The sequence below is a fragment of the Sciurus vulgaris genome (genome assembly GCF_902686455.1).
Source record: "Sciurus vulgaris genome assembly, chromosome: 5".
NCBI lineage: Eukaryota > Metazoa > Chordata > Mammalia > Rodentia > Sciuridae > Sciurus > Sciurus vulgaris.
Window position 1 is genome coordinate 43261374 of NC_136465.1, and position 16788 is coordinate 43278161.

Here is a 16788-nt window from a genome sequence, read left to right on the forward strand (position 1 = left end):
GAGGAAGAACATGAAGTGGAGCCATATCTAGTGGAATGGGATTTTCTTGGAAATACAGGTTCTTTTTATTTTTGACAAATTTCCTTCTAGAATTAGCATCACAAACATGACTCATGTACAGTCATTAAAGTCCTACATTATACAGACTGCAAAACATGTTACTCAGCATTTCTTTTCAAAAGTAACACCCAGCAAAACAAAGACAACCATCAACAAACTGTATTGAGACAGAAGAGGGAAAAACCTAGGGAATTTTCTGATTTTGTAAATGTCACTAAAATTGGGGAAAAGATGATATATCCTGATTTATTACCAGTTTAGAAATAGGATGCAAGTTGTGTTCTTGCAGAATATTTCTATTATTCCACTGAGACACTTTGGTCCTAATCCCTTCCTTGTGGTTTTAGTCTTATGATTGAGAAAAATGTATGTTTTACTCCCTTCCTTGACAAGTTTTTTTTTTAAAATTTTACTTCTTACAGATCCTTTGAGGTAGGTGGGGCAAGTGGTGTCACATGATGGAGAAGAAATTATGCTTGCTGGAATTAATACCAGACATAGAGTGTAATGACTTAGGCTCTAGAACCAGTTCTGCCATTTTTTATTTGTGTGGTCTTGGACAGGTTAATTATTAATATTATTATGTCAATTCTGTCATCATTTATACATCATTTATGATGCATGTTTATGGTACTTTAACTCTCTGAGCCAGGATTTTGTTTTATACCCAACCTTGGAATTATCTTTCTTTAAATAAAGTGATCGGCATTTGTTACTAGGTTAAATTTTTAGTTGAACTTTCTTGGACTACAGTTTAAAATATATTCAAACCTGTGATTTTATTCTATTTTTATATGTAGCACTTTTTTTTTTTTTAACCTTTATTTTATTTTTATGTGGTGCTGAGGATTGAACCCAGGGCCTCCTGTGTGTTAGGTAAGCACATTATCACTGAGCCACAAACCAGCCCCCTGTGATTTTATTAAAACCATTTACTTCAGTTTGCTACAGCTATATTTTATGTATTATTATTCTATTTTATTTATGTATACATAAATCATTTGTACCATTCATACCCTTTTCTTCATTCATCTTAAATTTCTTTAAATAAGTTTTAGATCCTAAATATTTAAGAAGAAACTTTCTGTGTAGATATATCCCAGTTCCTGACAACAAACTCTTATCTGAAAGTTTTTGATTGAGTAATTGGACTTGAATACAGAAGTCTCAGACCACCTGGGTGGCATCTCAGAAGGAAAATAACCTGTGATGGTAATATATTTACTGGAAGTTTATAACCAGGTAAACAAAGATCAGTTGTTCTGGGAACATGAATTGTTGAAAGCCCCAAATTCTGTTATGTATTTCTGCCCCAGTGCCTAAAAACAATGCCTGGAATATAGTAAGGTACTGAGCAAAAACTTATTGAATGGGGTGAAAGAATTACCAAGAAAATTCCTCAAGGGCAGGACTACAGAGAAATGTTCGGGTAGTCTAGTCAGGCTAATTTATTTAGTGGAGGGCAAAGAAAAGCAAGAAACTAAAATGATTAACTTTCTAATCTGTTTTCATTATGAACTAAGGCACAATCAGAAGAAACACAAAAAATTCAGGAAAAAAAATCTTCAGAAAGAAAGGTGTTTTCCCTCATGAACTTTTCCTTATTCTTTCTAAATTTTCTTTCTTGAGTTTCAAAACCAGACAGAATTGTGGAAGTCTTATTGAGGAGTGACATTTGAAATATAGTGGCATGCCACTATATTTGTCATATGTGCCATAATGTAGTACACTATTAATTATTAAAATTTGGACTGCAGCTCTGTGATAAAAATGATAGTGGTAAATGCTACCACAATTGTTTCTTTTGTTATTGTGGTAAATACGTAACATAAAATGTGCTATATGAACCATTTTAGAGTGTACAGTTCGGTAATTTTCAGTATATTCACATTGTTGTCCAGCTGATTCTCTAAAATAAAATTGGCTTACAAAAATGAATTCTGTACCCATTAAGCAACAGCTCCCCATTTCCCCAGCCCTTGGCAACCATCATTTGACTTCTTGTTTGTATGAATTTGATTACTTTAATAACCCCACATCAGTGGAATCATACAATATTGTCTCTGTGAGTGGTGTAGATCACTTAACATAATGTCCTCAAGGTTAATCTGTTATAGCATGTCACAGAATTTCCTGCCTTTAAAAAAGAAGGCTGAATAATATTCCATTATAGTTCACTGTATGTTGTTTATCCATTCCTCAAATGATTGACATTTGGTTTGCTTTCACCTCTTGGCTGTTACAAACAATGCTGCTGTGAACATGATTGTACAAACATCCCTTTGACACTCTGCTTTAGGTCTTTTGGTTATTTACCCAGAAGTGGAATTGCTAGGTCATATGGTAATTCTATTTTAAAATTTTTGAGGAATCTTTCTACTGTTTTCCCTAGTGGTTGCACTTTTTAACAGTCTACCAACAGTAGGTTTCAGTTTTTCTACATCCTTGCCAACACTTGTTTTTTTCTATTTTACTCTTAATGGTGACAACCCTAATAACGTGTGTATCTTCTTTGGAGAAATGTCTATTCAAGTCTTTTGCCCATTTTTAATCAGGTCATTTGATTTTGTTATTGAATTGTAGGGATTCTTTCTATATTCTGGATAATAATATAGGAAATATAATTTGCAAAGATTTTTTTCTGTTCCATAGTTTGCCTTTATATTGTTTTGATTGTGTTGTTAGACACAAAAGTTTTAAGTTTGATTTGGTCCCATTTCCCATTGGTCTTATTTCTTTTTTATTGTCTTTGTTTTTGGTGTCATATATAAGAAATCAATACCAAGCCCAATACAATACAACATTTCCCTTATGTACTTTTTTTTTTTATGTGTATGGTATTGGGGATTGAACCCAGGGGTACTCTATTTCAGAACTACATCACCAGCCACTTTTATTTTTTATTTAGTGAGACAGGCTCTTTATTTAGTTTTTTATTTAATTTAGTGAGACAGTCTCTCACTAAATTACCAAGGCTGGCCTCAAACTTATAATCCTCCTGTAATACCCTTTCAAGAATCTGGAATTACAGGTGTGCATCACCATGTGTAGCTCCTTAATTACTTTTATAGGAGCTTTATAGGTTTTTTATCTTACATTTAGGTCTTTAATCCATTTTGAGTTAATTTTATGATATGGCATAAGAGTCTGCCTTCAGTTTCTTCTTCCTGTATATATCTAATTTTTTTTAGTACCGTTTGTTGAAGAATCTGTCTTTTTCCTAGAGTGGGCTTGACACCCTTACTGAGGATCACTTTATATATAGATATGAAGGTTTATTTCTTAGTTCTTTATCCCATTGATTTATTTGTCTTATCTTTAGGCCACTGTTTGGTTACTGTAAAATTTATATGACTTCATAATATACATTGAAGTTATGAAATATGAATCCTCTTTGTTCTTTTTAAAAATTGTTTTGGTTATATGGAATCTCTTGAGAATCCATACAAATTTTTGGATGAATTTTTCTCTTTTTGCAAAAAACACCATTGGGATTTGATAGGGATTGCCTCAAATCTGTGGGTCGCTTTGGGTAGTGTGGGCATTTTAACTACATTAAGTGTTCTCATCCATGAACATAGGATGCCTTTCCATTTACTGCGTCCTCTTCAATTTGTTTCATCAGTGTTTTGTAGTTTTCAGTATAGGATTGTTATTTTAATTTGCACTAGAGAGCGCTATCTTCTTTGATGAAAGCGGGATGAATTTCTTTTCTTCAGCTCTGTGAGAAGTTGTATTTTTAAATTGGCCCTCTGAATCTGAGTTTTTTCAGAGGTGTTTTAACTTCTAAAGAGTTCCCCATGAGAGACTCATCAGAAAGCTCTATATGTACCATGGAGTTTTTCTCCCAAGAACCAGTCCTCTGGGGAAAAACCTTGTGACTGTTATTATCTTCTTAGGGGGAGACCATGCCAGCCTGTGCAAGCCTTCCTACTGTTGACTGGGCTCAGGTTGTTGAGTTCTTGGCCCTTACACACACTAAGCTGTGAAGGTCTACATTTTTCTATCCTGGAGAGTGAACAGTCTGATACTCTGAGGGCAGGAGTCTGTCCTCTCTACTGCCCAGGTGAACAAAGAGGGCTGTGCATGCATAGACAACAGTGTGGTTCCTAAGTTGGGTTGAGAGTGGCAAGTAGAGTGGGCTCTGGATGTTTATCTTTTTTCTTGTTCTCATTCCAGCTGTGGAGCACCCAAGGTCATGACGTGAGCCAGGCTGGGCATTTTCTGGTCTTGGGAGACCCAACAAAGGGTCTGGCAGGAACCCTAAAGTTTCTTACTCTCTTCTTGATATTCAGAAGCTGTATGGAATAAGTATGCTGAGAAATCTTGCTTACTACTTAATCATGTTTCATTTAGTCATAAAGCTTTGCTATTCCTTACTGTTGTTTTAAGGAAGAAAGTAGGTAATCCCCAACTTACTAAAAACCTACTTATTTCCTTTTAAAAACTGTTATTTTAAGAAAATGCCTGTCTGGTGCAGTGACTACATGTCTCTTGAACCTCAGACAAGCAGGAGTGGTCTCTGTAGTAATGATCTAGCAGAATGAGACAGATTCAGGCAAATTCAGACACCAGGTTGGCATGGGGAAGGAGTCTTGCAGCAGTCATTCCAGCTGTCCCAGTCCAAGAAGGCTGGGCCGTCAGTTCTTGGTACAGGAGTTTCCTCTAGAGTGCTGGTGTCAGAGCCCACATTAAACTCTTTGGTAGTCTTTCCTAAAACATCTTTGGAGGAATCCTTTGGGCCTGTGGACATACCCTTTGTGGCTCTTTTATCTCCTGCTCCATGTTTCCCACCAGTCTGGTAACAAAGATAGTAAAGGCAGGCAAGGGAAGGCAGCATGATGAACAACTTATAAGTGCTAAGGAGACTTGGATCTCACATGTAGTCAGCTTGTATTCCCTTCAGTCCCATCTTCCACAGTGGTAAGGGTGGATGGAGAAAAACAGGATCTGCAGATAACGTATTTTCCCATTGCTACATCTGCTTGAGAACTCTTGCTTTGCCTAGGAAGATGAGTGACTTTTAGGAAATAAACAGCTGCTTGATGAAGCCCAGGAAATGGCTGTTGACACATTGCAGAAAGATTGATAGGCTGATGCAAAAGCAAAATGTGTTGAGCATCAGCATCAGCAACTATAACTGTAGCTACCATAGGCATTTCTTTCAGCTCTGACAGTTTACAAAGTGCTTTGTCATGAGTGCTGATTTAATCCTTTTATCAACCCCTCAAGATACTATTGCTGCAGTATTGGGTTTAGAGATTAGAAAACCAAAGTGCTCATGCTAGTTTGGCTTCTCCAAGGTCATAAAGTTGCTAAATCAGAGCCAGGTGCTAAACCAAATTACAAAATCCTTCCAAGGTACCAGTTTCCACTGTGATAATTCCTGCCAAAAAGAGTAAATCATTTCTTACCATTTATAAAATCAACACATAAAATCCAACATAAATAAAGCGGTGATATTGTGTGGTCATGGGTGACACATTAGGAAATCAGATTCAGAAATTGCATGAACTGGAGTGTCAGAGAGAGGCCCCCTGAGGGAACTGGAACTTGGTTTGGCTCTGGAAGAATAGATGAGATTTGAGAAGGCAGGACAGGACTATCCAGGGAGGGCAAAGAAATGCAAGCCTTTGTGCTGGGAACACAAAGGTAATCTGATGACAGCTACTGTGCTTATATCTTAGGAAAATTGTCCCCAGTGTCAGGCTGTCTTTCAATCAAATACAAGTGGCTTATGTTTTCTCAGCTGTCAGGATGCAAAATTATAATTTGTCCTTTTTTGATGAACAGAATGCTCAATTATTACTGGGCTGCTTCGCAAAAAGATCCCCAGGAGAAAAGGGACAGTGTACAAGAACAGGATGTTCATGGGTGTCTTGCTTATCTTCAGAATCATTATATAGAATCAGTGACAATTCATTTCTTTGAAGTGGTTTTTGGTTTCCTCAAAAGAGCTTCCTCTGTAACTTAGTTGAGAAAACTTAACATATGCAACCTCCAATTATGGTGAAGTGGGATTTCTGGTGGCAATTTACAGAAGATTACTCGATTGCCTAAAAATCCTTCTGTATTTTCTGGTGATAGGTCTGTGACTCTTACCCTACTGAACTGTACGTTCCCAAATCAGCCACAGCACACATCATCGTAGGGAGTTCCAAATTCCGGAGTAGACGGCGATTTCCTGCCCTTTCTTACTACTATAAAGATAACCACGTAAGTCTCAAGGCATGCTTTTGTTTTACACTTTGTTTTTTTGTTTTATCATCACCAGACTTTTTCTAGCCGCCTTCTGTTCACAGTGTGTTTCAATTCTTAAAGGTATGTAGATATTCCTGCAATTCTTAAAAGGTTTGTGGATATTCCTGTGGCTATTATTGCAACTATGCTAAAACCTTAATCTCGTGCAGAAGTTCACCTCTGTGTTTATTTGACAATAAAGTAATGGGATTCAGACAGTACTGGAGCTTAATCATCCATTATTCCTGCCCTCCTCTAAGCAGTCCTCTTGAGAGGCTCTGCCTGTTCTAGTGCTGGAGGGCCTTTGCATATTGATATTAGAAAAGCCCCTGAAGTTCACAACACATTCTTTTTCTTTTCTTCCCATCCCCCTATTAATGACCATGTTCCTTTGAGGTAGCCTCACTCTGAGAAATCTTCTTGCTGTTATTGCTCATCAAAACCCATACGTGAAAAAGGCCATCTTCCATAAAAAGTTAGTGGATACAAATTCCATAAATGTGCTGATCTTTCTTTCTTGTGATTTCAGACCTTTAAGGCTTAAGAGTATGTATTCCCACCCCAATAGAACTTCATACTTGTAAATAACAATTTTATAGTTAAAATACCAACCCCCACTCCCAGGTGCTATGACCGAAGGGCCACTTCATATTTTGATGGTGAAATGACTTGGCAAATGTTGGGCAGTGGGAATTGGTAGTTAGATTAAGAGAAGCCCACACTCATTTTATGAACCTGAAGTCTTTTGGAAGGTCCTTTGATACAAGTGCCCCTGCTGAGGTTCCTAATTCCCTTTGGATCCACTGTTACCATACACAGTGTTGTAATATGTCCTATGCACCTGTTGGTGAGTCTAGTGTAGCTTAGAGTGATGGGGATGGCCAAACTCATGACACTTCACAGTGGACATAGTAGATCCACAGGTGCTCACGAGTCATAAAGACTCAATGCCCAGGAGACCAGGGCACCACATGCCATGAAGAGCCACATGGGGATTGCATTGGGGTCCAAGTGACAAGCAAGGGCAGTGAGAGGCAGACTTTGTAGCATCAACAGGATGACATCACCTGTGGCTCCTGCAGGAATCTGTGACAGGCTCATTTGAATAATTCTGTGGTCTGCTGGGGAACTGAAACCCCATATTCAGGGATGAACAGCAACTGCCCCTACCCTGGTGGATAAGGAGAATTGTTTATCCAAAAAAGCAGAGTATTTAGGGAAACTAGTGTTGGGGACTTCTCAGTTTCACCAGATGTCAAGGCAACCCATAAGGTTACTTTTAGGTCTTATACCACACCTGGGTTAGGTAGAGTCACATGGATTCCCTTTGGAATCAAATAGCTTTACAGATCATAGGTAGAGATGTATAAGTGTTCAGAATTCTGTGCATCTTTATAATCAAGAGCTCTCAGGAGTGCTACATTCTTTAAAGCAAAAGAAGAGGTGTTTACTTTAAATTGTGCACCACAAGATCTCCTAAATTCTCAGCATAAATTTCTGGGATACAAAACTCCTGAAGATTTCTAATGGAAGTTTCCTTAAGAAAAACACAGTCTTTCTTTTTATCACTAATATTCATTGGCACTTCTCATGTGATAGGTACAATCCTAGGAGTATTGTAGTGTTATATACTATAAAATAGACGAGAGAACTAAGATTCAGAGAAGGTACATTAATTACTCAAGATCATATAGTAAGTGAGATTAAAAGCCAGATCTTCTTGTATGCTGCTCTTGATATATTGTCATACTCTCTGGTTTATTTTCTCTCAGGGGTGCTATATTTGGTTAAGAACTTAGGATCAGGAAATATATTGTCTGGATGCAAATCCTGGTTTTTCTAAGTACTAATTCTGTGATCTTGAATAAGGTCCTTAATCTCTGTATGCTTTTTCATCACTTCATCTGTAGATAATAAAAGCTCTTACTATATATGATAATTAGAAGATTAAATAAAATATATGAATTTCTTACGATGTGCCTGTTACATACACACTCAAAACATTGAGATTTTAATTATTAGTAGCGTTGTAAATAAGAAGCTCTCCTGATAGTACCACTGGGAGGTTTTAATCTCTGTTCTCAGGTCACTGACATCTGTAGGAAATGCTGCCAGGGGCTACTAAAACTTCCTTAACCTCCCGAGGATCTAGGGCGTGTATAGAATACACAGAAACACTCAGAGACCACCCACTGTTCTGTACAAAATTGAAAACTGCATGTAGAAATCACTGAGTCAATGAGGAATTCTCTTTGGAGCACATCATAGGTTCAGCAAATGACCCACAATATACCAGTGTGAAGTCTGTTTAACATATCTGGTATAATGTATGATCCACATTTCATAGTATATTGTTCTGACTTCACCCCTCATTTAAAACTAGCTCCTCTCCCCCAGAAGGTCATTGGTAAGAGTTGTAGTCACTAATTTGCTTCCTTTCATGGTTGGAATCTCACTGGCTTAGTGAGTTTAGGTGTGTGCATTCTCAGACAAATTCTTACATTTAGAGAAGGTCCCTTGCCTTACTCTTCTGATAGAATCCAACAGGTTGCCTGGTGCTAGCTATCCTTAACTATTTCTTTAACCCAGATAAAATATCATGTGAAACAAACACAGAATTTTTCACTTTCCAGTCAGAATTCCCTCAGAGAAGGGTGGTAGACCCTGACTCAGAAAAGACACAAGGAAACTGGACCCCAGGCCAAGCCATCTGTGGCGATTTTCTGGTGACTGTTACTGATGCAGGCTGCCTTTGCTCCCCTGTCCTTTGGTCTCTCTTCACCTTGCTTCTGGGCCTTGCCCTGGCTTGCTGTCCTCTCTTTCGTGTTCAGACCCTCAGGTCCCTTTCCCCTCCCTGCTGCTGAAGAACTAGATGACTCTGGGGGACTCAGCTGCTCCTTTGCTTTGCTTTCACCTTTCCATATGCTGCCTGCAGAATTCTGAACCTGGCTACAAACCCTGATTTCCTCGTACCACGTCAGTAATGGTCCCTTTCTACTTCAGAATGGAACTGGGGTCCTCAGATGGCTATGTGTCTAGCCAGTCTATGATTCTTGATGTTTATAACTAGTGAGAAATGTTCCCTCCTTGTCCAGTGAGTTGCACTGAAGCCCACGTTCTTCTGGGGAAATGCAAGCCCTGGGTTGGACTTTAGGAATGGGGAAGCTAGAATTGGACCCAGAAAGGATACCCTTTTGTGGATAGAGCCTTTTATCAAGCCCCGTGGGCATGAGATGACACATGGTGACTATTTCCCACAAGGGGCTCCCCTCCTCAGCCTGCCTGGACGGGTTCCCTTCTCACCGACCATGACTACTGCCTTATCCTACCCAGGGGACTTGTCTCAGGTACATTCTTTGAGTCATTCATGTATGGGAGATTTATATATTTAATTTAAACATTAAAGCAAAGTTTAAATCTACAAAAAAAAAAAAAAAAAAAAGACTTTACCAAAAAACCTTATGTTTATGTTTTATAGCTGCAAGGTCATCTGTACTCACTTTTTCAGGACTCCGGAGTAGGTTCATGTTCTTCCACATGTCATCTAACAATGCAGTATGCTGTCATCCCTCAATGGGGAATGGTTTGCACAGACAGCAGAGTCTGAGGATTCAAAAATAGTGTGTATTTGTGTATGACCTGAGTGCATCTTCCTGTGCAAAATCATCTTTAGATCACTTGTAATACCCAATGCAATGTGACTACTTTATAAGTAAATGTTATGCTATATTGTTATAAGGACCCAAAAAAGTCTGAATTTATTTAGTGCAGACACAATTATTTTCTGAATATTTTTGGTCCACTAATGTGAAACCTGTGAATATGGAAGGCTGACTGTACTATGTTAGAATTGCAGGGCAGGGGCAGCGCAGTAAAGAATGCAGATTGATGCCGAAGGAGCCTCTTGTTTCTAAGCACCCTGGAGTCAGCACAGGTTTGTGTCAACTGGTACCAAACCTGGTAGCAACCTGGGCTTTCATAACTGTGAAAATTTCCCGTTTAGATAGAATTAGAATTAGTTTTTAGTACTTCTGATATTTTCAAGTAGGTTAGTTGAAAAAATGACCAACAGCATTAAACACATACACACACACACACACACACATATATTTTTTTTAAACTGGTCTTACCATTAGTTCTATCCAGTAAATTTTAGAATATTGATTTTGTATTTCTACTTTTGGCAAGAAAATAAAATAATATCAGTGAAAAGGAAAGTAGTTTATTTAAATGGCTTTAAATTTCATAATTTTGATCTTATCTAAACATCTTTACACAGTCCTAATATCTTACACAGAGAGTTTTTGTACTGTTTGCCCGTGGAGCGGTTTCTTTGACCTGAATTAAAAATAAACAAATCTTGATTTCCCGAGACAGTGTTACCATATTTTCATAAGCTGGTGTGTGGTGTAGGAGAACCAAGGGGTCTTTGTTTAGGAGATACTCCCAGAGCCTCTTCTGGGTGCAGTTGCCTGACACTGCTGAGTCTCTGTGGCCTCTCCCCGCAGGCCTCCATCTGCCGGAGCAGCCAGCCCCTGTCTGGCTTTAGTGCACGGTGCTTGGAGGACGAGCAGATGCTCCAGGCCATCAGGAAAGCCAATCCAGGAAGCGACTTCATTTACGTCGTGGACACTCGGCCTAAAGTAAGTGTCACCATTCTGGTGCCTGTCGGTGACTCTGCGGTGTGAAGCCAGAGTCCAGGCAGAGCTGACAGCCCACTGCTGCTCAGTCTGCACAGGGCTGTTCCTCTTTGCATGGTCAGTACTTGGGAGCCTGGCTGTGCTGCTTTCTGGAGGACCTAAGCTCCTGAAGGGCTGACTGTGTCAAGCACATTTTCTGTTTCCCTGCTCCTAGCATTGTGTGGGAGCACAGCCCACACAATAAATGAGGGCGGTTTAGTTTTAGAAATTGCTCTCCTAAAGATACCCAGGAACCATTTGTTTTCTTTCTAAAACATCTCTTTCTGCTGTGACAATATGAAGTGTACTGTGGAACTCCGGTAGTTCAATTTTTGTGAGGTATTCAGATACGCTTTTGCAAATTCTACTTGTAGTGATCTATACCTATGATTTGGAAAGATCTATAAAATATAATGTTAAGTTTTAAAGTCACAAGATAATAGGTACACTATTGTATTTATGTTAAAAAAAACCTATAGATTTGTAAAAGTATATAGAATGAGACCTGGAAGGATAAACACCAAGCTAAAATTCTATGGAGAAAGGAGTAGGGTGTGGAGAGGTAGATAACTTTTTACTTGTCTGTTGTTAGAAAAATATTATTTTATAATTACCTATGTATTAACTTTCTAATTATGGAACTTCCAGTAGGAAATAACAGAACTAGTCATCCAGGGGCAGGCCAAGGTGATCTTTCACTTTCCTTCCTCTGAGCTTCACTTTTTAATAGTACTGGGTACAATACAATTTCCAGTTTAACTCCTTTCAAAATCAATTCTTTCAAAATCAATCAAAAAACTGAGTCCCCAGAAGGATGTGGCAGTGAAGACATGGAAACCAATCACCTATAGACACAGGGAATATATTGCACAGGGTGAGAAGACAGAATGAAATGTCTTGTGTTCAATATATTTGGCATTGTAATTTCTGTCCAGTAATGAAATGCATCTGGGCCTATGACTGATGAGAGATAAGATACACATGCAGCTCTTTCTTTTTATGTGAGTATGGAAAGGAAAGTAGTTTAACATGTACTATTGAACAGCAGAGTAGGATACAGGAACAATATGTAATATAATCAATTCCACTGGGGGGAAAACATGGGGGGAATGTATATCAAAACCCATTAGCACTAGTTGGGTGAGAGGTGAAGTTGAGAATTTTTTACTCTTCAAATTACAGTTGGAGTTTTTTTTTTTTTTTTTTTTTTTCCATCATAAAAAGGTTTAAAGAGCATAAGGACCTTAAGTGTTATGGAATTATAATATGACCAGCAATTCCATTTCTAGGTGTATAACCCAAGAGAAATGAAAACATATGTCCACATACAACTACCATATGAATGTTTATTCATTATTAATAGCCAAAAAAGTGGAAATAACCAAATGTTCATTAACTGAGAATAGATTTATAAAATGTGGTATGTCCATTCAGTGGAATATTATTCAGCTATAGACGGGATAAAGTACTTATACACTACAACATGATGAACCTGAAAATGCCATGCTAAGTAAGTTTGTGCCAAAAAGACACTCAATTGTGAGGTTCCATTTATATGAAATGTCCCAGGCAAATTCATAGTGACAGAAAATAAACTGATTATTGCCTAGGCTGGGGGGATGGGAGGACATGGCAAGAGGCAACTGCTAATGCATAGAAGATTGCTCTTTGAGATGATAGAAATGTCCTATAATTAGATTATGGTGATGGTTGTACAATTCTTTGACTATACCAAGCACCACTGAATTGCACTTTCAGCGGGTGAATTGAATGGTATGTGAGTTATGTGTCAGTGAAGTTGTTAAGAAATGAACATAAAGGGGCTGGGTATAGCTTGGTGTGCACGAAGCCCTGGGTTCAATCCCTAGTACTTGGTGGTGGCGGTGGGGGTGGGGGGTGGAGGTGAGTAACATAAGGAAATACAAAGAGCATCACAACAGGACAGAAAAATAGGACCCACAGCTTCAGTCACTCAGAAGCATTCATTATTAAAAATAGGTATTTATAATCTGTACTCAGCAGCAATATGAGAAAAAAATAAGAGTGGGATCCTCTCTTTTTGTGGATACTCAGACCCTGGTATTTTCACTGCTTCTCTGAGCCTCATTTCACCAAATATTGTGATTCATTTCCTCAATTACTTGATGTAATGTTTTTCTCATGCAATATCAGTGTCCTACTCAGGCCCTTGGCCTCAGGACAGTCCATTCTATTTCTGATCAAAGTGTGCTATGGAATAGTCGTGTGGAGTAGTAAGGATGAAGTTGTTCTCAGACCAGATCAGCAAACCAATCATGGAAACCAAAGACAACATGTGCTGCAACCAGGTTGTAGTCACATTCTAGTAGATCACACATCCAGATCCCTTCCTTTTAAATACATTCTCAAAGCACAACACACAGGCAAAAGCTTCAAACTAGAAACAAAAATAGCTTTTATGCTTAACAATTTTCACTTGATAGATGCCAGAAAACCTCTGACTTGTACTGTTCTCCTTCAGTTTGTGACCTTCTCCCTGACTCATACTTTAACCCCTTCCTGCAAATGCTGTCTGCCTTCCATATGTAAAGTGGAGGCGTTTTGAATTTCCCAATGGTTACAGAGGATAAATGAATGAATTCCTGGTTCTAAGACACTCATACTGAAGAAAAGAAAAGGAAGAAAAGACAGGGGCTTTAACTGAGTAGAAACTGGGAAGCCTTCTTCCTGTCCTGTTTTTCCAACTTCAAATAAAGGCAGACAGATTCACCTGCTAATTTAAGAGCTAGTGATCCAAGTTTGCACTGTGTTATGTAAGCCTTCCCTAGAATGAAGCAGCTGTAGGGCCGGACATATTCCAGATTTAAAACAAATTAATCCAAAGGATTTGATTTGAAGGGTATATTTAGCACTTAGTATGTTTACTCTCAGAGATAAGTAGTTTGACGCTGATCCATTAAAGAAAATTGGTGGCCCTCTTTTTGTATTTATCCCTGCACATGCACTTCACATAATTTTTAAACTGTTTGCTTCATGGTTTCATTCTTTTAAAGATCGTGTATGTTGATTTTTTGTTCCAGAGTGTGTTAGGCTTCCTTGGTAACTAGGAGACTGAGTTCATGTTTGTCATAGAAGGTGTGGACAGTGGCAAATGTGGCACTTTCCAGGTTTGCTTACAGGTTTAATTAAAAAGAGAAAGACTTTGGAGACAGCCTGGATGAGTCTGGTCCTTTGGGCAAGTTAGTTCCACAGGAGAGCTTCCAGAGGGGCTGTTTAGGTGAAAGCTTATTGACAATACAACCATGGGAGAAAAGACAGTGAGGTCCTCAAGCATGTGTTGAATATATCTTCAAAAATTATGTCCTAGAGGTCACATATTACTGCAGGAGTTTGGTGCATGAAGAAAATTTGCAAAGGTATGCAATGTTTGCTGAATTGTAAAATGAGGGGTAACTCATTGTATCTCAACCTTATTCATAATTTCTCAAATGTTCTGGATTTTGCTGAGCTTTTAAAAATGCTAGAAGCTTTCTCATTTAATTTTCATAAGACTCCTGCAAATTAGGAGATTTTTCTTGTCATAAGTAAGGACTTTGGTCCAAATTCACCTAAGGTCACACAATTCAGGACAGAGCCCAGATTGAAATCCAGGCCTGTGTGTTCATGTGTTTTGTTTTGTTTCATTTTGTTTTGTTTTGTGTGTGTGTATAAAATCTTTCCCAGGGAACCTTATCCCCACTTTAGGATTCAGGAGGATTGCTACTTCTGAGCACACATCAAGTGAAGCTGCAGGCTTAGAGCTGAAGAACTAATCATTAGTTCATCCAAAGTCAGGCCGAGGCCAGGGAAGCAAGAAGGTCTCTGAGCTGTGCTCTGAACACCAGTTCCTGTGCAGAAGTGCTGAGCCAGGCACTGGCTTCAGTTGGTGCTCTGCCTTTTGTCCTTGCTGCACCTCCAGAGACTGCTTTGTGGGTATGGTCTCCAATTTCACCTTCTCAATGATTATTTTACGGCATGACATGATGCATGTGGGATGTTTTTCTTTTTCTCTGAAATTGGTGATTAGGTGGTATCATCTACTAACTGGATCCTGTGATGGGTAGCATCTGGGAAATTCAGTCGTGAAGATTATGGTTGCAGAAAGGGGGGAATCTAGGATCTCATTTCCTAGTCAGATGTACATCGTATTTGCTGAGGACCAACCTGGCAGCAAGCAGAGGAATGAGAATGGGAGGGAGACAGTGTGTGGTAGCAGTGGTACGGTCTACATCTCTGCTCTCTGGAAGGGCAAGATGGGGACATTTCTTGTAGGTTGAGCTGAACATGAATTGTCTTACTAGAACATTCCTCAGAGAGCTTGCTCACTGGGGGTCCCTAGCTGCACAGGACTGTGGGGTGTCTTCTGGTGAGGGAGGCTGAGGGAATAGGCTCACACCAAGGTGGATCTTTATGTCAGTAAAATGTGAACTTCCTCTTCCAAGAACCTACACATATGCACTAAAAGATTCACAGAGACGGTCAGTTAGTATGAACCAGAAAATGAAGACCTAGCTTTGGAAAGCTTGCCTAGCTTTGGAAAGAGCTATTTACCTTTGCTGCTCCCCACTACACAGAGCCCAGATGAGAGAGGAGGGAGGGAGCCCCAGAGCAAAACATTCACCAGTCCAAATAGCCCAGAATGGGGGAGGGAGATTATTTTGCATTATATATGGGTTGGATGGAGATTTCCTATCTGAATATGTTCCTCAAGCTGTTAAATATACTTAGGGCGTAGGAAAGGAGGAATTTTGACCAGCTCAGTCAGAGACTAGTTGCAAGAAATAAAATCCTCTCACATTTTCACATTTATGCCACAAGTTAAGGTTTTTCACTGAACCAGTTATGGATGGAGAAAGAGAATAGGACGATCATTGAACAAACACTAGTGTGAGGCCCAGTCCTCCTCCAATGAGATCAACGTTTGTTGTCATTTCCCAGCAATGCCAGATGAGGACCTGTTGTTATTTAGGCATAAAATATAACTGCTGAAATCTTACACTCCAAGACTAAAGTAGTGACCAGCCTGACCTTTAACTTGATTTCAAGAATAACTCTGTGTTTTTGGAGGTTTGATTGACTGAGGGTTAGGGGTGAATCTGATTCTGTTTCTTTACAGTCTTGGTCTACTCACTTCTCATCTCATTCTGTTATTCAGTCACTTATCCAGTTGGTTAGCCAGACAGTCAGTCTTCATGAAGTGCCTGTTCTGTGCAGTAGGGGTCTGGCCCTAAGTGAGGTGCAGGGATATGACCATCAGTGAGACTGACAGAGGTCCCTAGAGGGCTTATATTCTCCACCCCTCCTCTCATTCACCCCTGAAGTTTCAGTGCCTTCCTGTCTCCACTCTTTCCTCATTCTGGTGGATCGTCTCTGGTGTGGGCTGTAAATAAATGTCATTTTTTCTAATGAAGCTTGCTAAGAAATTCCTCAGTCGCTCCTCACTCGCTCAGATAAAAGTTTAAATTTCTCAAATGAGCCTGTTTGTAGAGGACCCTAAATGCTTTTGAGCTTTCTCTCTTGCTTCTGCTGCCATAGATGAACCTTCTCCACTCGGAACAGATGGCTCACTGATACTGACCTGCCCCTGTCCCCTCTACCTCTCCTCCTCACTGCTTCATCTTGAACATCCTCCCTGTGCTTAAAGTCCAGTGGGAGCTTCCACTCTCATGAAACAGCAGCCCCCACCAGCTTGCTCTAGACTCCAGCTCCTGTCCCCGTCGGTTTCTCTACCATTTGCTCCGGGGATTCCATTGCAGTTTTAAGCTCACGATAGCAGAAGCAGCTTCTTGTG

The 16788-nt window shown here is 39.3% G+C and overlaps 1 protein-coding gene across 1 annotated transcript in view; it reads left to right on the top strand.

Annotated features, from left to right (window-relative positions):
• Nucleotides 1-16788, top strand: part of MTMR7 (myotubularin related protein 7) — a 92114-nt gene that overhangs the window by 37312 nt on the left and 38014 nt on the right. The window contains exons 5-6 of the mRNA XM_079143132.1: nt 6148-6276; nt 10809-10943. Coding sequence (XP_078999258.1) covers nt 6148-6276; nt 10809-10943 — 264 coding nt within the window. The remainder of the gene's footprint in view (nt 1-6147; nt 6277-10808; nt 10944-16788) is intronic.